This window comes from Rhinolophus sinicus, chromosome 5 (assembly GCF_057876585.1).
Source record: "Rhinolophus sinicus isolate RSI-liver-muscle chromosome 5, RSI-T2T, whole genome shotgun sequence".
Taxonomy (NCBI): domain Eukaryota; kingdom Metazoa; phylum Chordata; class Mammalia; order Chiroptera; family Rhinolophidae; genus Rhinolophus; species Rhinolophus sinicus.
Window position 1 is genome coordinate 73,079,797 of NC_142505.1, and position 23,712 is coordinate 73,103,508.

General features: G+C 54.6%; 2 protein-coding genes across 6 annotated transcripts in view; one reads left to right on the forward strand and one right to left on the reverse strand.

Annotated features, from left to right (window-relative positions):
* The first annotated feature begins 3,120 nt into the window (after positions 1-3,120).
* GPRIN1 (G protein regulated inducer of neurite outgrowth 1) lies at positions 3,121-15,821 on the forward strand. 4 transcript variants are annotated; one of them, XM_019756067.3, is made up of 3 exons: positions 3,121-3,636; positions 5,079-5,198; positions 11,949-15,821. In XM_019756067.3, exon 3 carries the CDS (start codon positions 12,114-12,116, stop codon positions 14,850-14,852), a length of 2,739 nt encoding a protein of 912 aa, XP_019611626.3. In that variant the 5' UTR covers positions 3,121-3,636; positions 5,079-5,198; positions 11,949-12,113; the 3' UTR covers positions 14,853-15,821. The 4 variants fall into 4 exon arrangements, with proteins under 4 accessions (XP_019611626.3, XP_019611625.3, XP_019611628.3 ...); XM_019756068.3 differs by lacking the exon at positions 3,121-3,636 and adding an exon at positions 3,643-3,792; XM_019756066.3 differs by lacking the exon at positions 5,079-5,198.
* CDHR2 (cadherin related family member 2) overlaps positions 15,803-23,712 on the reverse strand; it is a 32,655-nt gene continuing 24,745 nt past the window's right edge. For both annotated transcript variants that reach the window (XM_088798589.1, XM_019756063.3), the window contains exons 21-33: positions 23,566-23,637; positions 23,096-23,145; positions 21,602-21,753; positions 21,343-21,451; positions 21,162-21,250; positions 20,644-20,712; positions 20,461-20,538; positions 20,306-20,366; positions 20,100-20,224; positions 19,453-19,566; positions 19,291-19,371; positions 18,800-18,857; positions 15,803-16,106 (exon numbers count right to left, since the gene is read on the reverse strand). In XM_088798589.1, coding sequence (XP_088654715.1) covers positions 15,969-16,106; positions 18,800-18,857; positions 19,291-19,371; positions 19,453-19,566; positions 20,100-20,224; positions 20,306-20,366; positions 20,461-20,538; positions 20,644-20,712; positions 21,162-21,250; positions 21,343-21,451; positions 21,602-21,753; positions 23,096-23,145; positions 23,566-23,637 — 1,196 coding nt within the window. In that variant the 3' untranslated portion in view covers positions 15,803-15,968. The remainder of the gene's footprint in view (positions 16,107-18,799; positions 18,858-19,290; positions 19,372-19,452; positions 19,567-20,099; positions 20,225-20,305; positions 20,367-20,460; positions 20,539-20,643; positions 20,713-21,161; positions 21,251-21,342; positions 21,452-21,601; positions 21,754-23,095; positions 23,146-23,565; positions 23,638-23,712) is intronic.

Genomic DNA, 23,712 nt, shown 5'->3' on the forward strand with positions numbered 1-23,712 from the left:
AAAGTGTGAGAACCAGTTGATCTGGCCTCCAACCTGTGCTCTACTCCCACCTCCCAGACCTCGTCACTGCATAGTGATTGGCCAGACCTGGGTCACTGCCCACCCCTAAAGCTGGCAATGGAGTAAGTCCCACCCCCACTTAGACTGGAGTGGGGAGGTAGTTCCCCAAGGAAACTGGTGGTGCTGTGGTCAGAAAAGGGTGCACAGTGCCAGGCCGGCCATTATCTTGGTGTCTAGCACGCAAGTTACCCTATGCCTGGTGCTTGTTTTTTGTGTGTGTTTGTTTTTTCTCCCTACATCCTCTTCAGAGCTCTGAGAGCTAAGAGTTACAAGTGATGAAGTTGAGTCTCAGCGAGACCTCAGTAATGCCACACAGCTAGTAACTGACAAGGCCAGGATCTGAACCCACACTCCTGTCTCCATGCCATTTTTGAGCTACACTCTGCCTTAGCAAGTGTTTTGTTTCATTGTCTGGAAATTTTCATTTTAAAACATGTTTTTATCAACAAGTCCCCATGGAACAAGAGTGGTTGGAGAGTGTGGCAAAGGGCACAGATGGAAAGAGGCCCTGACTGTGCCCACATAGCAGACATGGCCAGAGCTCTGACCACATCCCTTCAGACAACTTTACCAAATCTGTGCCCACCAGCAGGACTCCCAACAGCCAGGACCTGCATCTTTGTCAAACAGCTGCCCCCTGACTGCAGAACCCACTTTGCTCGCAGGCACTGTGGGCCAGAAGCACCTGGAATTAACATACAGCATCCGTGTCTGCCAGGTGCTCAGAAAAAAATACACCGGCTTCCTTGCCCTTGGCCAGGGGAATTCTGAGATGTTCATTTACTCCATTTCCCAAGACTTCCTGAAGGATTAAGCTCACTCACCCACCGCGGTAGCTGGCTTAATAACCACTTCTTGTTGGATGTCTTCTCCTCCTGGATCACCTTCCCACCCCCTACTGGTGTCCCTGCACCTCCCAAATAAACCACATTCCCTTGATCTTCATTTCAGGGTCTGTGAGCTGCCCCAGGCTGCTGGATCCATCCTAGCCTTCCACCCTGAGCATCTGGGCCCAGCCATCATGCTCTTCCTTCCTGGCATCTCCCCTTTCCCTCTCTGCTGGCCCCTCCCATCAGGATTTAAATGCCTCCAATCTCCTCCTAGGCCCCTGTAGAGACTGTCATATCTCCTTTCTCCCTCCAAGTCCAAACTTGTTGAGATAGTCATCTGCTTGCCCTCTCCACTTCCCATTTACTCATCAATCCCCCCTGCCAAGTCTGGCTTCCACCTCCACCACTCCACTGACTGTGCTTTCATCAAATTTCCATTACCTTCTTTCCAAGTCCAGAGAACATTTCTCAGGCCATATCCTGTCTTCCCGATGCGGTTGGCCCTGCCCTCCTTCTGGAACATTCTCTCTCCTTGGCTTCTGAGACATCACACTATCCTAGGTTCCTTCTGGTTTCTCACACCACTGTTTCTCATTTTTCTTTGCAGCCTCCTTTTTCCAGTTGGCCCCTTAATGTTGCTGTTTCTCGGAGTGGACCTGGGGCCTTCGTCTCACCCTATATGGTCTATACTCTCCCCTCATGTACTGACACATGCTCATGATTTCCATCACCAGTCCCCTGGTCTGCCCACTCCAGAGCTTGGTTTTGGGCTTGGATGTGTCAGTATAGCCCACAAGCTCCTGCTTTGCCCAGGACTCATCAGGTATCTGTCCTTCATCCACTTGGCTCCCCAAGGCATAACCTCAGAGGGGCAGCAGAATCCCCTCTGCCCTCACACCCATTTCCACCCCATGACCAAGGCATGTTGGCTTTACCCCTAAATAGGTATCAAATCTGTCCTCTCCTCTCTATCCCAACAAATGCTGCCATGATTCAGGCAGCATCATCTCTAACCTGGGCGACTGCCATGGCTTCCTCACTTATGCCATGGTCCCACTCAGATTCCCCCCTCGTTCTGCCCCAGTAGGACATTTTAGATAACAGTTTGGTCTTACTACTTTTCACATCTTGTGAACCTTCCCAAGCCTCCATGTCTTCATCTGTATTAGGGGGCCAATCATGTTTACCTTGAAGGACTATAGGCGGAATAAAATGAAACGACAAATGTAGAATAGCGTTTTTAAAGTGTGAAGGGAAGTACCCTTGTGGGCAATGAATGAGCAGTTTTCAGGGCCTGCAACATTAGGAAGCAGCCCGGGTATGGATGTTGTCCGTGGTGCTGAAAATTGGTCCGGCCCTCTGCGGTTTTCTGGTTCCCGGGAATGCTGGCTGAAGACGCCCGCCCGTTCGACAGATGTTCTTCATTTGCTATCTATATTTTTTAAAGAAGTTTTTTAAAAGATCACGGTGACTTAGGGTTCACCAGGTAAGTGAGAGGAATAGAAAGTGAAGGTTAAGCATGAGCTTTCAGGAGTTAGACAGCTCCGCTACTAATTAACTGTTCTCATCTGAAAAACGGGGATATAATGCATTAATATTAACTTGTTTCTAAGTGATTGGAAATTGAAATTATATGAAACCATGCACGGTGTCTGCCCTTAAGTAAGTGTTACATTAACGTTAGCTGTTACAGTTTTTAGTAGATGGTTTCACAGCACAGGCAAGAGGGTTTTTTATCATCTCTCAGCAATTACAGAATTATTTCTTCTTCTCTGGGAAGTCAAGGCAGAGGGGACAATTTCTCTGCCAAGAAACGTCGAGGCGGGGTGTGCAGCAAGTCCTCGTGTCCTTAGCAATTCAGAGTCAAGTGGAAGCCCCTGAACATCTTCAGGCTCCTTCATCCTTCCAAGACCACTGTGAAGTGATTAATGTTAGTCCCATTTCATAGATCGGGAAACGAGCTCAGACAGGTGAAGTGATTTGCTCGAGGGGTAACCAGGGGGAGGAGAACCGGACCTGCACTGACTAGAGGGTGGGCGGGCACCTGGCGAGGGCGGCCGGTGGCGGAGGAATCGAAGGGACTTCCTGGAAGAGGGGACAGAAAGGACCACTCGTGTCCGCTCCACTCGCGGGGGCGTGGGCGGCGGCGAGACAAAGGGCGGGGCGGGAGGGGGGAGAAGGCCGGAAGTGTGGCCAAGGTGGAGGCGGGAAATTTCCGCGCAGTGGGAGCTCGGAGATATCGTTGACCTGGGTCCCCCATCCAGACTCGAGTGTCCTCGGGAAAGTTGCTTGCCCTCTCTAAGATCCAATTTCCTTTTCGGTGAAACATGGAGAGGGTGTTCGCGGGGCTGGACTGAGTGAGATCTGAGACAGCGCGCCCGCCCTCAACAAGCGCGCAGCAAGAGGGCAACCTCGCCGCCCTTCGCTCTCCTAGTCTGTAAAATGGGAACCGGGTCGAGGACGGCGGGGAACCCAGGAGCCCAGTGGCCGCCGTGAGGGCGTCCCTCCCTCCCTCGGCCCCAATTCCCCGCGGGCACCGCCCCTCCCGGTTCCGAAGCCCGAGTCGGCCAGTGCGCATGCCCGGGGCGGGGCGCGGGGCGGGAGCGCGGAGCCGGCGCGGAGGACAGCGGCGCCGAGTCCGCGGGTCCGCCCGCCAGCCCGGCCGGAGGCAGCCGAGGCCGCTCGGGCGGCGGCCGCGGGAGCCGGAGAACAGCGCGTGGAGGAAACGGAGCGGCGGCACTGCCGGGTAAGCGCCGTGGCCGCACCTGCTGCCCCTCCGGGCGGGCGTCGTCGACCCCCTTCATCTCTCACGTCAACCCCGGAGTCGCTGTCCAGGGTCCTCAAACCGCCCGGGTGACGGGGCTTCGACCCCGCGCGCGGCTTGTGTCCGGCGTGAGCTCGGGTGCGTGTGCGCGCGCGGCGGGGGCGGCGGGTGTCCATTTCCAGGCTCCTTGACGGGCCGGGGCGGGGCGGGGGCGGGTCCCGCAGTCCTGGCAGAGCCCCGGAGGGGCCCTGCGGGCCAGCGCGTATGTGTGTAGGACCCGGGCTCCGCGCTGGCCATGCCTCCCGCAGCCCCTTTGTTCCGCATGGCCGTGCGGGAGGGGGCGCTTCCCGCCACCGAGGGGCGGGGGTCCACCCGCGTTGATTCATAGCTCCCCTGGAACAAGCTCAGCGCTGGAGTGGCTCTGCTGTCTATGAGACACTGAGCACACTCGCCGTGGCACATTTAGTGTGGCACACACGCTGGGGCCCCATCACACATTCACCGTGCGAGGCCACGGGTCCACACACATACACTATGGCCTTTGGTCATTCCATTGGACTCGTACATTCGGCCACCTGTGCACCCACCCAGTACACCCAGCGGGAGCCTTGTGTACACATCCACACATAGCTAGCTACGCACTCACACCAGCCATCGCCTATCACAGCACACTCAACTCGACAGTACTCCCTGATGATAACACTCGCAGTCACCCTGCTCTGGCCTGCTTATGCCTGTTCACACCTGCTCATCACAGTGCTCCTCAGGTACTTCCAGACCCTGGAGTAGGCTGGCACAATTGTGCACACGCTCCCTGTCACACACTCTCTGTCTCTTAGCTTGCTGTCCACCCCTCACCCACACTCAGCCCAAGTATGCACACACTCTTGCCCTCCTGGGGATGGATAGATGGATGGGTGGATGGATGGATGGATGGGTGGATGGATGGATGGATTGTCTGGGGGCTGTTTCTGAAAGGTTTGGCTATCACCCTTAGCTAGACTTCTTCCTTCTCCCTTCCAGCCCCAGACAAGAAGCTTTGCTGCTCTGAGGGTACTAGCATACAAGGGGGTGAGGGGGCGAGGGCCAGCAGACACAGGCATACACTCACACCTGCCAAAGCCCCTCAAGCCTTTGTAAGTCTTGTCACCATGGGAGGAGGTGTTCGCTGGTGCCTGGCATCCCTGGCTCCACATTGGGAAGAAATCGTAGAGGGAGAAGCATATGCTGGCCGGGTGTCTGGGCCAGAATGGGCATTTACAAGGGCTTTGCTGCTCAGGAGCAGGACACAAGTGCCTGTGCATACATCCAGGCCAGCTCTCCCATGAGTGAGACACTGACGCCACGTGGCCACACATGTGCACTCCCACAGGGTCCAACGCCCCCCATGGGACACAAACAAACAGGCCATTCTGCACATACAGGTTGCCCATGTGCACACCAAGCTGTTCTTGAACAGAATGCAGGAACCAGGTCCTGCTCCCCAGGCTGGCCTACACTGGCGCAGACAACCACGAGCTGTCTACAGGCCCTCTGCACACCAGGTGAGCTGGCCCACACACCTAGGGAGTCATTTTAATCTTTTACCTTAATCGGGCTGTACCTCTGCTCATAGTGTGTGTGTGTTCCTGCAGACGGGCATGTGCATGGGGGACACTCTTGCTTCCTCTCCTGGATGCTCCCTGTACTGTTGCCTATTAGGTCCAGGGGATGAGGAGGACCCTTGGCCTGACCCCAAAGAGCACAAGCGTCAGTGTCCAAGACCTTAGCTGATACGAGTGGGAAGAACCCAGGCTTTGGGTTTAGACACAATAAGCTTTGAGCCACAGCCCCCAGCCCCAGCTTTGGTGTTGTTTTCTCTCCCTTGACCTGTGTCCTCCTATGAGAAAGAGGATGATAATGTCCCCTTCATGAGATTGTTGTGGAGTCCAGATGCTAAAGTGAGGCTGAAAGTGCTCGGCCCAGAGCACTGGGAGAGTGAAGGATCTGGGTTCTAGAGGGAGGGGTGGGGGTGTGGAGGTGGCGCCCTAGGCCTAGCCTGCCTCTTGGAGAAATGGCTGGAGGAGACCGAGTCTTCCTCAAGAGCCAGGAAGGGCCTGGCAGAACTGTGAGCAGCAAAGCCTCTGGGAATGGTATCTTGGCTGATCTTAAACTGAGGTCTGGGCCAGCTCTTCTAGATATAACTACATCCCCTCCCCCATTTCACAGATTGGGAAACTGAGGCTCAGAGTGTGAAAATACTCAACTAAAGTCTTGGAGCAGGTCAAAGTCACTAAACTCAGGCTTGACCCCACATCTTTCTAACCCCTGGCCAGGCTCTCTGTCCCTACCCCAGACCTGATCCCGTGTCAGAGAACCTCGAGCTGAGACTTGAGAAACTGGCTTCTTCCAGGGGACGCTTTCAGAATGGACATGTTACCAGCTGGATCATGCCTGCCTCCCAGAACCTGTTTCTTCCTCTGGAAAATAAGAACACAACACCTGCCTGCCAGGTGTACAAGATCTGCACATATGTAAACACAATAAGGGCTTGATGTATGTGAGGTCACCTCCCACCTTTCTGAGCATCTAAGTCAAGGGTCAGAACTCAGGTGGCTACAGGCCACGCAGATAACATACTTGAGGGGCTGGCTATAAGAAAAATGATGGTACGAATTCAGTGACCAATGGCAACAGTCAACCTCAGTGTCCAGCACACCATAGGGAGGGTTGGAGATTGGGGCTAATTGAAGAGCCCACCCGTATCTAACAAGGCAGCCACTTGGCTCCAGCCGTGCAGGAAGCACACTCAAATAGCCAAATTTAATTTTCCAAGAGAAGCTGGAAATCGGATTTTCACATGAAATCTTCTAATTTTTAGAAGTTAATGCTGTAAAAAAAATTTTTTTGTTTTAGCACACTGGGTCAAACAAGCGTGTCTGAGGGCTGGTTTTGCCTGCTTGTGCCTCTGCTGTTGGCCTTCCCCTCCTCTGTCCCCTCCTGGGAGCACAGCTGGGCTCTGACAGACTGAGAAGACAAAAACTGGTCTTCCATGTACACAGCCTGGCCCTAAAGTGCAGAGCACATGCACCCCTCATCTTCTTTAATTCTCACAACAGCCCTGTGGGAACGGGGTGGGTTTTGTCAAGGTCCCTAATGAGGAGCAGGGACTGAGCCGAGGTCACAGAGCTAGTAAGTGGGGAGCTGTCCTGACTTGCTGCACAGGCCGCACCCAGGGCGAGGGAGCTTATTGGAGTGGCTCCTGTGAGGGGACCCCAGGCTAAAAAGAGGGGTTGAGGACTCTGAGCACTCCTCCTACGGCCCTTGCTGACTCCTTCCAACTCCGTCTCCAGTTCCCCGTACACCTGCCGGGCAGCAGTTCAATTCCTATTTTCCGCAGGAGGAAACAGGTTCTGAGTCAGGCATGGCAAGAAGATCCCAGCCGTCACCAGAACCTGAGTGCTCTCTCTTGCCCATCTACCCAGTCGACCTGGCTTTTAGCATCCTTTCCCATAGTCACAAGGACCAGGTAGATGAGAGGTCTGAAGCAAGCGACCTACGGGTCAGAGCTGGCTCACAAAAGTGAGTTCTTTGGCCCGTGCGGTACTTTTTAAATTAACCAACATTGAAAATATAGAAAAATCCAGATTGATGACTTTGCTCCAAAAAATTAGGAGGACTGCCCATACAGGAGCCACACTTACTTCCCTGCTTAAAACACCACAGGAGTTTCCCTGTAGCCTAAGGCTAAGCCCCCACTCCCCCGTGGGGGCCCTGCACGATGCTCTCACCTGCCTCCTCCCTCTCCCCCTTCCAGCTCCACTCCAGCCCCTCAGGCCTTGTCATGGCTGCCTGTGCTGTGACCTCCTCAGAGGGGCCTTCCTCGACCATGTGTTAAACCAGCTGCCCACTCCTTTGTCTTCACAGCATCTGTTATTTAAAATTACATTTCTTATCTGCTTACTTGTTAATTGCTCTCCCCCCAATCTTTACACACCTGGAAGGGCATTCTTATTCACTACTGTATCCCCAGTACCAAAAACAGTATTTAGAACATTGCACATGTGCTCAATAAATGTTAAATCAGTAAATAAATTCCTAATTCACTGGTAGAACTGAGCACAGCTGCCCCTTTAGAAGGGCCAGTGCCCTCCAGGTTACCACAGTCCCCACCCCTCCCTCTTGGCTCCCTCACCCTGAGAGTGTCAGGAGTCTTTAATCATCTCACTTACTCTGCTGTTTTTCCTTTGGGAGAAAAATACTTATCTGTGCCCATCTCACCATCAAGAGGCAAAAAATGATGGATGCAGTCCATACCACTCAAATCTAATGACAGCCTGATCCCGGTGGGCCAGTGACCTTCCAACTCATTTTTATGCTGCTGAAAACCAGATCCAAAGAATTCCAGCCAGAACTCTCCTGTGTTTCAAACCTGTCTCCCACCTGCTGGACGTCCCCCCATAAGTCCTGTAGGCACCCAGTTCACCTTCTCCAAACCAGTGCCCTACCATCTTCTGCAAAACTGCTGCTCCCTCTGCACCCCCATTTTGGGGATGTCCCCCACCCCAAAGTCGTATAAACCCAAAGCCTGGGCACCCAGTGGTGAACATTGGGAGCTGAGTCCCCATCTAGGGACCTGCAGTCTAGGCAAAGACCCAGAGGAGTAAAGGGCTAAGGGCAGAGTGACACGAGTCTGGTTCCCACTAGAGGCTGTGGGAACCCCACGGGAGCTGGGGGCAACGAAGGCTTTCAGAGGAGGAGGCATTTAAACTGAGACCTGAAGGTTGGGTGAAAACCAGCCAAGAGGGTGTGTAGAGGCTGAGGTGGGAGAGATGTGAAGCCATGGAGGAACCCAGGGAGGTGGTGCATGTGTGTGCATGTATTTGTGTGTGTGCGCGTGCGTGTATTTGTGTGTGTGTGTATTGTGTGTGTGTGCGTGTATTTATGTGTATACACATGCGTGTATTTGTGTGTGTGTTGTGTGTGCGCGTGCGTGTATTTGTGTGTGTGCATGCGTGTATTTGTGTGTGCGTGTGTATTTGTGTGTGTGTGCGTGTATTTGTGTGTGCGCTTGTGTGTATTTGTGTGTGCATGTATTTGTGTGTGTGCATGCGTGTATTTGTGTGTGCGTGTGCATGTATTTGTGTGTGCGCGTGCGTGTATTGTGTGTGTGCATGTATTTGTGTGTGTGCGCATGCGTGGGTGCACATGTGTGAATGATTATGGGTGTGTGTGCGTGTGCATGTACATGCTTTGGGGGAGGGAAAACATGATGAAACATATAGGCCAGCATGTCAGTAAGTCTGCAGGGACCTGAAAGCACATTATGGAGTTGGACTTGACACTAAAGGTAATATGGAATCATGAAACGTTTCTTTCTTTCCTGTTTTTTTAAAAAGTAATATGTGCACATATAACCCAAATTCAGACTTCACAAAGGGGCATACAAAAAAGTCTCTTCCACTTCCAGATCCCCAGTCTCCCTTCTCAGAGGCAATCATTGCTAAAATTTCATAGGTTTCCTTCCAGAAATGTTCTCTTTGTAACCAAACCATAGATGTGTATCTGTTCTTTTCCTTGACTACACTCATGGAATCCCACTGGCCATGCTGTCCCTGGCTTTTTTCACTTACCTTGGGCATCTTTCCTCATCACGTCACATATTCTGACAGTGGTCGTCCTGCATTTCACAAACCTGCTTCCTGGTTTTCTTCTCATCACCAGCCATGGCCTTGAGCACCTTCCGTGCACCATCAGTTTATCTTCAAAAGCGTCTCTGGAGGTGGGCATGCTGGCCCAAAGGCTATGTGCACTGAAAACTTTGATGGAAATTGATAAATGTCCTTCCAAAAAGATTATAGCTGATTTACTTCCCCAGGAAGATCCAGGGGAAGTAAATTGTATGGAATGGCATGGTTGGACCAACAGCTTAGAAAGATCACTTAGTCCTTCATTTACCAAATACTTATTGGGAGCTACCAGCCTACTACTTACCAGTCATTGTTCTCCACCCTGAGGATATATCAGTAAACACAACAAAATCCCTCCATCTGAAGCTGACATTCTAATGGGAGAGACAAATCGTAAGCAATAAAGCAATGTAATATGACAGATACTCTGAAGAAAATCTGAGCAGGGCACTGGGGCTGCAGAGCACCAGCAGTGTTGGGGAGGAGGCTGTTTTATACAGGATGGGTCAGGGAGCGGGCCATGCAGCGATCCGGCCGGAAAGCGTTGTAGGCAAAGGCTCCAGGGCAGGAGGTGTTCAAGGTTCAGCCAGGCAGCCAGTATGGTGGAAGCAGCGTAATCGAGGGAGAGATAATGGGGCCAGAAAATACAGGGTGTCATGGGCCATTGTAAGGAGGTTGCTTTTACTTTGCATGAGATGGGAATACACTGCCTGGTTCTGAGCACAGGAGGGGTGAGGTCTGCCTTGGGTCCTACCGAGATCCCTCTGGCTGCCGTGTTGAGAAGGAGCTCTGTTGGGTGAAGGACAATACGTTGGTCCTGAGGGCAGTTGCTGAACACCCAGGTGGCATATGGTGCAGCTTAAGCTCAGGGTAGTGGCCAGATTGTGGGTATACTTTGAAGGTAGAGCCGTTACATTTTGCTGATGGATGGGACATGGGCTGTGAAAGTCAAGGGTGAGTAGGGATTTGGGCCTGAGCACCAGCAAAGTGGCTTTGGAGATGAGGGCAGGAAGAGCAGGTTTGGGGGAATTGGGAGCTCGGCTCACTTTGGTGGCTGAGTATAATGAAACGGAGTTGCTTGCAGACCCTCCCCCTGGCTGTCCCAAGTACCACACATGTGGCTTACCCAAAACACAACTCTCCCTTTCCCCACATCTCCTGCCCAGCACCATCACCCAGCAACCCACCTACCCCCAGCCAGAACCCTGCAGGCTACCCCCACTGTCACCCCCGACAGCCAGCTGGTTCCTGTCAGTTTCCCACCTCCCCATGCCCAGGACCTCTGCTGTAATGTCTCCCATCTAGACCACTGCAGCTGCTCAGGGTCGCCTGCAGAGAAGGGGCTGCGTGAATGAATGAAGAACTGGATGAATGAGAGATTCATTCGCAGCCTCCTCATGGGTCTTGGCCAGCCCCTCTCCTCCAGCCCGGCCTCTACACCATCCCAGAGCAATCTCTGAAAATGCACATATTGGACTGTGTCCCTTCCTCGACTATCAACTGTTCACAACTCCCCAAGGCCTACATAGCCGTGAATTGGTGGCCTGCAGACACATTTTGTTTGACCCCCATAGTGTTGTTGTTTTTGTTTTGTTTTGTTAAGATTTTATTGGGGGAGGGGAACAGGACTTTATTGAGGAACAGTGTGTACTTCCAGGCCTTTTTTCCAAGTCAAGTTGTTGTCCTTTCAATCTTAGTTGTGGAGGGCGCAGCTCAGCTCCAGGTCCAGTTGACGTTGCTAGTTGCAGCGGGTACTACCCACCATCCCTTGCAGGACTCGAGGAATCGAACTGGCAACCTTGTGGTTGAGAGCCCACGCTCCAACCAATTGAGCCATCCAGGAGGCAGCTCAGCTCAAGGTGCTGTGTTCAATCTTAGTTGCAGGGGGCAGAGCCCACCATCCCTTGCAGGACTTGAGGAGATGAACCAGCAACCTTGTGGTTGAGAGCCCACTGGCCCATTTGGGAATCGAACCAGCAGCCTTCGGAGTTAGGACCATGGAGCTTGAACCACCTGAGCCACCTGTTGTTTTTTTAAGTCTTAATTAAGATGCTTTACATCAAAGTACTGGACTTCCCACTTCTCACTGGTCCTATCAGGATACATTTCTCCAGAGCAGCACTTGACTAGTGGAGTAGTGGTTCCCCCTTCGACAGGGCATGTGCTCGCACTTTGCCGTAGTCCTCACCACTCCCTACTGTTTTATACCTAACCTGCTTCCGTCACTTAAATTACTTACCTGGCTCCTATGGCATCAGAGATTGTGTCCCATGGGCAAGAAGACAAAAGCATAATTTCTGGGTAGCATATTGCGTGGGGTGGGCTGACAAGGGAGCGGTAGATGAAGTTAAAAAGTTAGACTGTGGCCAAATTGGGAAGGGTCTTGAATGCCATGTTAGGAAGTCTGGCCTTTATCCAGAGGCCTCTGGAAGCAGTGAAGGAGGGGAGTGATGTGGATGGGTTAGTGCTTTTAGCCCAGACTCGTTGGACATGAGGAGACCAGACGGCGACAGAGAACCTGGTGGGGGCCTGGCTACCAGGAAGAGGGTGAGAGAGGAGACACGGGTAGAGGCTCCTCCCGGCTGGGTCTCCCCTGAGCCTGAATCTGCTCTTTCTGTGTTTCAGAACCAGACAGCAGCCTGGGGCTGAAGCATGGTCATGAGGACAGTTGGGCTGTGCTGAAGACCCAGCTGGCTCCAGCTGTTTTGAAAGGACTCCAGCCCCCCAGGACCCCAGCCAATAGCCCACTGCTGCCCACAGGATGGGAGCCTGGGCGCTGGGAGCCTGGCCATGAGGGACAACTGCCCCTCCCAGCTAAAGGCCAGCCCTGCACCCCCCAGGCATACCTCTGCCCAAAGCCCTGGCATGGACTCCAGACACAGCAGCCCCAGTGGGGCTAGGGAAGGGGCCTCCTGCTCTGAGGGTCTTGGAGGGAGCTTGGCCTGCCCCTCCCTGACCTGCATTCCTCCCCAAGAGGCAGCCACCAAGGAGACGGTTGGGGCACATGGAGCCTCAATCTCAGGGACACCAGAAGTCACATTCTCTGGGAAGCCAGAGCCTGTGTCCTCAGTGAAAACTGATCCTTCGTCCTTGGAGAACAGAAATCCTATGTTCTTGGAGAAGGTGGACTCCAAGTCTTCAACGCAGGCAGACCCCACCTCCATCAGAAAAGAAGATGCTGGGTCCTTGAGAAAGGCAGATCCCACGTTCATAGGAAAGACAGAGCCTGCAATCTTGGGAAAGGGGGATCCCATGGCTTCTGAAAGGATGGATCCTGGGACCCCAAGAAAGAAGGATCCTGGATTCTTGGGAAAGGTAGATCCTGCATGCTCTGGCAAGATGAATACAGTGTCCCCAAGGAAGGAGGATCCTGTATCCTCAGCCAGAGTGGATCCTGTGTGCCCAAGACAGGCGGAGTCTAAGTATGCAGGACAAAAGCTTCCTACGTCCTCAGAAGAGGTGGGTCCTGCATCTGCGGGCAAGGTGGGTCCTGGGCCCTTGGAAACGCTGACTCCAGTGTCATCAGGCAAAATTGAGCCTGTGTCCTCTGGAACAGTGGCTCTGGGGTCAACAGGAAATGTAGGCCCTATATTCTTGGAGATGACAGACCCTGTGTCTATGGGAAATGCAGAAACTGTGTCCTCCACGAAAGAAGACCCTCAGTTCTTGGGAAAGACAGATCCTGCTTCCTTAGGAAAGGGAGATCCCGTGTCTGTGAGAATGACAAAAACCGGGTCTGCTGGACAGGTGGAATCTGTGTCTTCAGGCAAGGTTGGTCCAGTTTCTTTGGGAAAGGTGGATCCTGTGTCCTCAGGAAAACCAGAGCCCTCGTCTCCTGGGCAGGCTGAACCGATGTCTGCAGGAAAGGCAAAAACTATATCCTCAGGAAAGGAGGACCCAGAGTCCTCCAGAAAGGTGGATCCCATTTCTGTGGGAAATACAAAACCATCATCTTCTGGAAAAGTGAGTCCTGAATCTTTAGGAAAGGTAGACCCTGTGTCATCAGGTCCAGGGGATCCCAAGCTCTTGGGGACAGCAGGACCCTCATCCTCTTTAAAAGCTGAGGTTGTGACTGGGGGGAAAGCAGATCCACTGTCCTCAGAAAAGGCAGGTCCTATGGCCTCGGGGAAGTCAGATCCCCAGGCCTTGGGCAAGGCAGACCCTGTGAGCAGGGGAAAGGCAGAAACTGTGCACCCTGGAGAAGTGGACTCCATGTATCTGGGAAAGGTGACCCCCACGACTCTAGGAAAAACAGTCCTGGCACCCTCAGGAAAAGCAGAAGCTGTACCAGAGGGAAAGGTGGGTCCTCTGCCTCTAGAAAAGAGGAATCCTGTAAATGTCACAAAGGTGGACCCCAAGACCACAGGGAAAGCAGAACCCAAATTCCAGGGCAAAGCTGAAACAAAGCCCCCTGAGCAGGGAGGCCCTTCTTCATCAGGAAAAGCAGAAGCTGCATCTCTGCAGAAGGAGAAGCCACTGGCCTTGGAGAAGGGGGATCCCGGATCCTCAGAAAAAGCAGACCCTGTTGCTTTTGGAAAGGTGGAACCTGTGGCCCCGGGGAAGGCCGACTCTGCACCTCTGGGAAAAGCCGAGTCCCCATCCTCAGGGAAGGTGGCCCTCCTGACTCTGGAGCAGGTGGAGGCCTCCTCGTCCAGGCAGTCAGATGGCAAAGCCTGCGGCTCAGCCCCTTCTCCCTCGGGTGCGGGAAGTGGCGGGGACCGCGTGGAGCCAGTGACGGCATCTAGCACGGAGGCCTTTGGCCTCGTCCAGAAAGACCCGGCGGCTGCAGGGGCCCAGAGAAGCCCCGGCCTGGAGGCCGCTGCCCCCTTGCCTGGGCCACGGACTCGTGACAACTTCACTAAGGCACCGTCGTGGGAGGCGAGCGCTCCATCGCCGCCGCCACGCGAGGACGCGGGCACGCAGGTGGGCGCGCAGGCCTGTGTGTCGGTGGCCGTGAGCCCCATGTCTCCGCAGGATGGCGCGAGCGGCCAGGCCTTCAGCTTCCAGGCGGGGCCGGGCGCACCCAGCCCCGCACCCAGGCCGCCCTCGCGCCGGGACGCGGGCCTGCAGGTGTCGCTGGGCGCGGCCGAGATGCGCTCCGTGGCCACGGGGCCCATGACACCGCAGGCCGCCGCACCGCCCACCGCGCCGCCCGCCTTCCCCGAGGTGCGAGTGAGGCCGGGCTCCGCGCTGGCAGCCGCCGTGGCGCCCCCGGAGACGGCCGAGCCTGTGCGCGACGTGAGCTGGGACGAAAAAGGCATGACGTGGGAAGTGTACGGCGCCGCCATGGAGGTAGAGGTGCTGGGCATGGCCATCCAGAAGCATCTGGAGCGACAGATCGAGGAGCACGGCCGCCAAGGGGCGCCCGCGCCGCCGCCCGCCGCCGGCTCAGGCCCGGGCCGTTCGGGCTCAGTGCGTACCGCGCCCCCCGAGGGCGCCGCCAAGCGCCCACCTGGCCTCTTCCGCGCGCTGCTGCAGAGCGTACGCCGGCCGCGGTGCTGCTCACGGGCAGGACCCACGGCCGAATGATCTGACCCCCAAACCCTTTTTGTACGCCCGGGTTTCCAACCTTCTCAGGCTCCCTTCTTGACCCCAGGCCCCTAGAAGGGATCCCCTCGACGTGCGACAGCCCTCCGAGTGGTGGGCAGCCTCTAGGGCCCTCATCCCCTTCTTTTCAGCCCCCTCCCATACCACACAAATGTACCCCCTCTACCCAGCTTCCTCGTGGCCATGAGCCCATGAGCCCAGCCCTGAAACCCTACTGTCCCCTCACAGCCTTCAGCTCCGCTCCCACTCGGTCACACTGTGTGACCTCGGGACCTGCTCACCACCCCCACCCTCACCTCCAGCCCTAAGAGCTGAGGCAGCCCCGGGAGATGTCCAGATTGGTGCGCTGACATTGGCGGCCAGGTCCCCAGAACGGGAGAGACTGTACAAAAACTCCAAGTGTGCAAGGATTGGCGTGTGAGGCCCCCGAGTGTGCAGGGCTCTGAATGTGAGGCCCTGGGCGTGTATGAGTGTGTGTCCTCGCCATGGGCTGGCCCCCGTGGCCCGGGCATCTCTTGCATGCTGGTGGTCATCCCCAGTTCCTGTCAGACCCTCCCTGGCCCCTCCCCCAGCCCTGTGTCCACCCTCACAGGTCACCCGGTCACAATTCCCAGGCAGCTGCAGGGGTGCCCTGGGGGCTCAGTTAAAAGGAGAGTCTCAGCAAGGTCAGAGGGTCTCACAGGTCTGGGGATCACAGGCAAAGCCTCATTGAAGGTCTCGGGCCACAGGCAGCCTGGTGACAGCTGGTCTTGGGTATTGGGGACAGAACGGAGAGCACGTTCTACCACAGTTGTCCTTTAATGGCCACCCTCTCCAGCCCCCCATATCCCCTGTGCTGTGAGCCCCACAAGTCTCTGAGGACCAATCAAGTACCCCTGTCCCCACTCCTCGAGCCACAGTTTTTGGCTACAAACTGTCACAATATACATTGGTAATAAAACTTTCCCCCAACTCTTGTTAGCTGTGATTGGCTACAAGTAGAAGGGTGCAGAACAATTATGTCCAGGGAGGGTAGGTGTAGTTTGGGGGAGACAGGTCATCTTCTGAGGTAGACCAGAAGAGTGAGGGCCCATGTAGGGATTGGTGGCAGGGCCCCCATCACAGGTCTGTGGTGTCTAGGCCAGCATTGGTGAATGACAGCTCGTTCTGCTGTCCCCCTGTGCCTGCCTTTCTTCCTGACAGCACCACACTCAGGGGCTCTGCGTCTGGCTCCATCAAACTATGCAGGGGCTCCATCTGTGGGGAGAGAGAGGGGAGATGTGAAGGACAGTGGCAGGGGTGGGGTGATCTCCCCAGGCCCTAAGGGAGTGGGTAGGTTTCCACGCCTCCAACCAGATGATTGCTTGGCTGGAGTGCCAGCTTCCTGGCTGTGTCCCAGAGGTGGCCATGGCCTCTGGAGGTGCAGACGGGTTCAGGTAAAGGGCTGGGCCTAAGGTTGTCTACTCTGGCCTCTGCCCCATCCATGGACACAGCAGCACCTTCGTGTTCTGCCCAGTCCTGAATAATGCCAGGCCCTCGGCCCTGTGCCAAGGAGCCAGTCCAGTACAGTTCCTGTCACCTGCACCCCAGCACAATTCCTGTCACCTGCACCGTGCTGGGTGCAGTAAATCCATTACCTGAAATACCACAGGAACCCTCTGAGGGAAGGATCATGTGGAAACAGGTTCGGAGGGCTTGCATGGCCAGAAAGGGGAGAGCAGGGTTTGGGCTGCTGGTTTTGCTGGCTTTAAAGATTGTCCACAGCACAACACTACCCCTGTTCAATGTGACATCTCCTGCCAGCCTCAGAGAGACACATCGCACCCAGAGTCCCACCCTTTCATGGTGGTACTCACTCACTCATCTCCCTGCCTTTCTTCTTCCCCCTCCCCATGTGACAGGTTGTGACATGCACACACACACATCTCACAAGTTCACCCTCCTGTGGACCAGCCAGCCCCAGGCTCAATTACACAGCAGGGACACCATGGGGCAGGGTCCCCTCTGCCACCACCTTCCCCAGGACACTCCAAGGGCTATTTCCAGACTGGAGCTCTTCCAGTCCCTGGTAAACAGTGGGACATCTGAGGGGCCCCAGGATGGGCTAACCATTCTCCTGGGCTCCCTAGAGCCCTTGCCACAGACCCTCCACAGGAGCTGTTGGCACAGTGTAACCCAGGAAAATGTGACCTGGCCTGGGAGACAGAAGACCTAGGTTCTGGTGTGTCCTGGCCTGGCGAGCTTCCTGACCTTGGGCAAGTCAGCATCCCTCTCTGGCCTCGGTTGCTAAAAAAGTTTGGATTAAATGATATCTCAGCTATCTCATACCTTCCACACACACTTAGAGAGGTCTTGGGTGAGTCAGGGTACCAGGGATCCAAGGAAAAAGCCCCCTCACTACTGTGTTCCCTACCCAGCCAAGGGAGAGGAGGAGCAGCCAGCTCCTGAGAAAGCCCCATGGCCCCCTGGGCCTGCCCAGAGACCCCAAGGCCCACCAACTGCTGCAGGAGAAGGGGTAGAGCCTTGTGAAGCTTCTGGAAATAGTGTCCCCCTATCATACCAGGACAGTCTTGGTTCTATCCTGGTTTTGAAGGCTCTCAGTGGCCTGGCCCCTTCCCTCTCTAGACTCTTATTTCAGAGCTCCCTGCCCCTCCCTAGCCCACAGGTCCAGCCCCATTGCTGGGGCCCCTGATTCCACACTCCTCTGGGGGTCAGCTTTGGCCTCTGCCAGGAGCCACCTTTCTGGCTACCAGCTCTGGCAGGTAAGACTGTTCCCTTCTGCCTTAGTTCCCCCAAGACATGTTCTTTGGAATTTTTGCCTCAAACCATCTTCAGCCAGAGATGAGCCACCCACCCAGGGGCCTCCAGTTCTTCCTGGTAGCCTGGATTGCCATCTATGACCCCCATCCTAAGAGGCCTGTTTGGAAGTCTCCATGACACAGCTGGTCCCTATGTGACATTCTGGTATTTTAACACCCACTAGAGGCTTTGGAAGAACACCTACCAAGTTTTTCCATGTAAGGCGTCCTCAAGGGAAAGTAAGTACCGAAGCATGAAGGAAAGGTGGCGAACCCCAGAGAGCAGGGCCCAGCTGAGGGCAGGACCCAGAGAGGAGTGGATACAGTGATTGTGAGTGGATATTGCACCCCACCACACACACACACACACACACACAGAACTGCAGACTTAAAGCTCAGTGGGCCTTAGAGCTTCTACTCCAGTGGTGGTTTTCAAAGTGGGAAGGAGACATGGTAGTTTCTTCCGGTTCTGGCTCCCTGCTTCTCTAGGAAGAGGACCCATCCCCCACCCCGCCCACTGATCTACTCTCTGCTTCGCAATCCTGCCTACACATGAGAACCCCAGGAGCTTTAACAACATGTTCATACCAGGCCCACCTCAGCGATCGGATCAGAACCCCTGGGCTATGACACTGCATGTCTAAAAAGCTCCCGCATGACTGCAGTCAGCAGCCGAGGCTGTGTGAACTACTGATCTAATCGATCCAACTAACCTATTAAACAAATGATGGGCCTATTGTTTATTTGAACCTACCTGCTCTCCTTTGCTAGGTTATATTCACCTCCAGATCTCTTCCACCACCCTGCCAGGTTTTATATAAAAGCTATAAAAGCAGATTTTTCAGTATTTGCTTTGTGCCAGGTAGTTTTTATACCCACTATTATTTCATCCTCACAACAGCCCTGCATGGTTGGTGTTCTGATCTCCATTTACAGGTGAGAAAACAGAACCAGAGGGAGAAGTCGCCCAGGGTCACAATGAACCATAAAGGAGCAAGGACACCCCATTTCAGAGCCATAGGGTGTCTCAAGGCCCGGAGCAGAGACATGCCCAAGTCAGCAGCAGGTCTTTCAGCTCTGTCCTGAACGCCACCCCTTCAGAGAAGGACCCCAAGTCAGAATCCCCAGACAACAACTCATCCTCCATCTTGCCTTGGTTTCCTGTTTGTCCTTTTCCAGGTCCACAGAGTTGTTGTCCAGGGAGTTGAGGCTGTGGGGGAGATGATGGAGTTCAGATACTTGGTAGGCCCAGGCCTCCCTGTCTGTGTCAAGAACCACCACTGCCTCTACCACCTTCACCACCATCACCACCACCACCATCACCATCATCACCACCACCACCACCATCATCACCACCACCACCACCATCACCACTATCATCATCATCACCACCACCATCACCACCATCACCACCACCACCACCACCACCATCATCACCACCACCACCACCATCACCACTATCATCATCATCACCACCACCACCACCACCATCACCACCAACACCACCAACACCACCATCACCACCAACACCACCATCACCACCATCACTACCAGAACCACCTCCACCACCATCACCGCCACCACCACCCTCACCAGCACCATCATCACCATCAACCAGCCTTGCTGTGAGGGGCACTGCTCACCTGATATGATCCAGGTCGCTGGAGGAGGACTGACTCTCAAAGCCTAGGTCCTTGGTGGAGAGGTTCAGCATGGGATTGGCCCTGGAGAGAAGGCCTAGTCAAGCAGCCGCGGACCTCAGCTGTCCTGAGGGGCCTCTTACCCACCCTCCACGCCCTGCTCACCGCTCAGAGGTGTACACGTTAGTCCCGGGGATGGCAGAGACTGAGGGCATTACCCCTGCCGCTGTCCTACGGGCCTCCTTGGCAGCCTTCATAGCCCAAAGCTTCCGCTGGTAGCTGTGGGGAACCAGGAAAAGGGTTACTACTTTCCCTGCATACCCACTGTGTGCCCAGTGCAGGCCCTGGGGATGTGTCTTCACAACAACCCTGGCAGGTGTGAGTGTTCACTCCATTTTGTGGAGAGTACAAGTAAGAGTCAGAGAGGGGAAAGGATTTGCCAAAAGCCACACAGTTAGCTAATGGCAAGGCCTAGAATCAAACCCAGATGTGGCTGCTGACTGCAAATGTATTGGAAAGGGAAAAAGCAGCAGCATTTATTAAATGCACAGTATGTGCCAGACATCTTGCTGAGTGTGAGATGCACATTGCTTCTTTGAAGGCTTTGAGGAATCTAGTGTCACACCCATTCTATAGATGAGGAAACTGAGTCTCGGGGAGGAGAGATGACCTGCCCAAAATATCACAACAGGTAACTGGGGATTGAATACAGATATGCCTGACACCTAAACCCAAGTTCTTTCTCTTCCCTCCCCACCATGTGTTGAGGGGTAGGAGAGGTGGGGCTGGAGACAGGGTGATGGGAGCAGCACCTCTTTCGGACACACACGAGGACCATGGTCATGATCACGATGACCAGCAGCAAAGCCACTCCTAATCCTATGATGCTGCTAGTGAGCATCTTCAGCAAGTCTGACTCCTGGCTCTGCTGGGACCCCTGGAGAAGAAGGACTGTGAGGGAGGCTGGGGTCAGTACGCCCCACCGCACCCCCGTCACTTCCGCCCTGCCGGCACTCACCAGCACCACCAGCCCCAGCTGCAGCAGTTGTGTCAGGGAGTCCTGGTCTTCCCGGATTAGCCTGTCCACAGAGCCCCACTCAGGCCCGAGGGACATTGGCATCCCCCAGGCTTCCTGGTCACCCTCCTGCCCACCCCCAGGGCAGCCCCACTCACACATTCAGCTCATCAAGTGTCAGGGCTGACCCATTCGAGAAGACAAAGTAGGCATCGAGGTAGGAACGGCCTCGGGCCCTGGAATGGGGCAGGGGTGAAGAGTCAGCAGCCTAGAACCGCCCAGCAGACCCGGCCTGCTGCTGCTTCTCTCCCTCCCCAAGCACTGCGCTTGTGGGCACTCACCGAGCCGTGGAGTCTAAGTCCTTAATGTCCACAATGTAGACAGTAGTCCTGGTTGCCTGGGCAAGAGCCCTACAAAGGGGGCAGGTGTCACAGAGGCCTGGGTAAGGCCTTAAACCAGGCCTATGGCCAGAGCTCTGCCAGTGGAATTAGGAATTGCATGAATTAGAAAGGGGCACTTCCTCTGGACAGCTCCATTGGCTAAACAACTAACACCTATGTGCAAACGAACAAGGAAGCCCTTTCCTCTGGGGTTGGGTTTACAGCTAAGCAAGCAGAGTATCCTTGTGCAGTACACAGCCTTAGCAACTGTACATGGCAGCCTCATGTATGCCTCTCCCGGCCAACCATAGTCTTCTAGGGACATGCAGAAAGGAAGTGCAGGTACAGGGTCAAGGACAGGGGCAAGACAGTGTGAGTCTGGGACAGGGTTGCGAGACATTCCAACCAGGTCTTATCAGGGGCCAGGTTTGCAGGCCCTGTTCTCCCACACAGCCCTCTTCCAGGCTCCCCAGACCTACGCCATAATCTTCTCCGTGTTGGCGCCCACCTCCTCCTTGTTCGTGGAGAACTGCAGCCTCACACGGAAACTCTGGTCCACAGTGAAGAGCTACGAGAGGAGGGCATGTGGGGAGATGAGGCACAAGGGACCCGGGGGCTGGCAGAGGGCACGGGGGGCTGGAGGCAGGACCCAAAGCTCACATTCAGGGTGATTTTGGATGCCTGGGCAGGACCCACGGAAGGTCTGTCCTGGGCCTGAACTGTCACTTGGTAGGTACCTCGGAGAGTGGAATCAAGGCTGGTCACCAGCCTATGGAAGGTAGGAGGGCACAGCTCAGTCTTGGAACCTGAGCTGGAGTTCTCTGGAACCCACTTGTTTACCGCCAAGGGTGGGGAACTCACTGCCTCGAGGGCCCACCAAGGCTCCCCCTGCCCCCATCCAGGGGCTGCCCACAGTTACTCAATATTGCCGATGAATGTATTGGCCTCTGAGGAGGTGGAGACCCGGAAGAAGCCCTGGAAAGGGATCACGGTCCCATCCTCAGTGATGAAATCCACTTGGAGGATGGAGAACAGGATGGCCCCATTGCTTCCTGAGTCATTGTCTCTAGACTGGGAGCAAGAAGGGACAATATCTGTGGACCAGGCCAGGCACCCCTCCACCTCCAGCAGGATTCAGAGGCCAGGGTGGCCTGGGAGGCTGGTCTCCATCATCTCTGTCAGCCTTTCATGGGCCACCCAACTGAGAAAATGCTTTAAACAAACTCAGGTTTGGGCAAGTCCCTGCCTCTGGCCCCCCAGCTCACCAGGTCACCATCCAAAGTCCCTTTCATGTGGAAATCCTGTCCTGCTCCCCCCACCCACTACCACATACACACAGACAAGCACAGGAATACTCAGAGTTCCTGAGCACCTACTGTGTGCCAGGCACCTTCCCTGGGAGCCCTTATTTCAGTGCTTACTGACGAGAGTACCACTTCCCCTCCTGGACCATGAAATGACTGGGGGAGAAGGCACAAACATTTTTATCCATTCCAGTGCCTTTTAAAGGAAAACATAGCCAACACTCAGAGCCGCGAGTCCACTGACCTCACTGCTCAGGATGCGGCCAAAGCTGGGGTTTAAGTCTCAAAAGGAGTCGATTTAAAGAAATTGTTCAAAGTCATGGCCAGACTCATGACATTGGAAGGCAACTGGCTGGAGATTGGAAAACTGACCATTTAAGGCTTGAAAGAACCTAGTGAGGGAGAATTACTATCCCCATTTTCTGGGAGGAAACTGAGGCTCCAGGAGAGTCCCCATCTTACCAAAGACTTGGCTCTCAGTGGGGCAGGCTAGGCTGTGTATCTCCTGCACCCACGCCCTTGCCACAGCACAGGGAGTGGCACCAGACACCACTGCCTCAGCCCTAACAGCTTACTGCCAGCTTCTTGTCCAGGAGGGAAACTGAGTTCCAGAAAGCCATGGGGGCTCCCCAGGTCAGTAAGAGACCCGGCCTGGCCCGGGCGTCTGGCTGCGTGGGAGGCTTCACACTCTGCATAGCATAGCCACCGCCCTCTAATAAACACACTGCATCCAACACCATAACAAAAATTGAAAGTCTTTTTATGTTTCTCTGGAAATTATTTAAGTACAAGGAACTCATTTAATTTACAGTTGCTACAATTTCTCTGTAATGTTCAGGAATTCTGGTGTAGTGAGACAAATCTAGCCTGCAAGTGGTTTTTACGGTCATGAAATTTTTATGAATACTAAATTTAACAATTAATGGAGTTTAATCACATCAATTAGGCAGGTGTTCATTTCCATTCTGGGCTTTCTTTTCACATGTTGGAGCCAATACGTTTCCTTTCCAGTGTTAAAACATTTTGGGGGTGGCTCAAGGGCCTGAAGGCCATGGCCCTATGTCTCCTGGAGCTAATGTGACAGACAAAGGCTGAAGCCAGGGACTTACCCGGACAGAAGCCACCTGCTGATTGGGCAGCACAAGTTCTGGGATGATCACTATAAGTGTGGACAAGAAGGGGTCAGTGGGGTCAGGGCCAGTGCCCAGCTGGCCTAGTGCTGACCCCAAGCCCAGCTCATCCCCTCAAAACTGCCTTCACCTCTCTACCACCAGAGACCCCCATGACAACTACCCTTGAGCCATTCGTTCACAGGTCATCCACCTCCCATTGCGCAGATGGGGAAACTGAGGCCCAGAGAGGGACAGCCTGGCCCAGGGTCAGACAGGAGTTGGGGCACAGCCTTGGCAAACACTCAGGTCTCCCCTCTTGTTGGAAACTTGAGGGAGAGGCAGGACTGGAGGGGCCTTCTTCCCCTTCTAAGGGCCCACCTGGGGCTTGAGGAGGGTCTGTGGCAGTTGCCCACAGGTAGTCCTGGCAGAGTACAGTGCGGGTGGGGAGGGAGAGGACTGCTGCTTACCGAAAGTCTTATTCTCAGGCAGAAAATAGGGTGCGTTGTCATTCACATCCTCAATGCTGATGAGGAGGCTTCCTAGGACACAAGGTCGGCGGGCTCTGGTTTCAAGGCAAAGGCCTCGCCCAGAAAGCCTGGGCCTCAGCCATACTC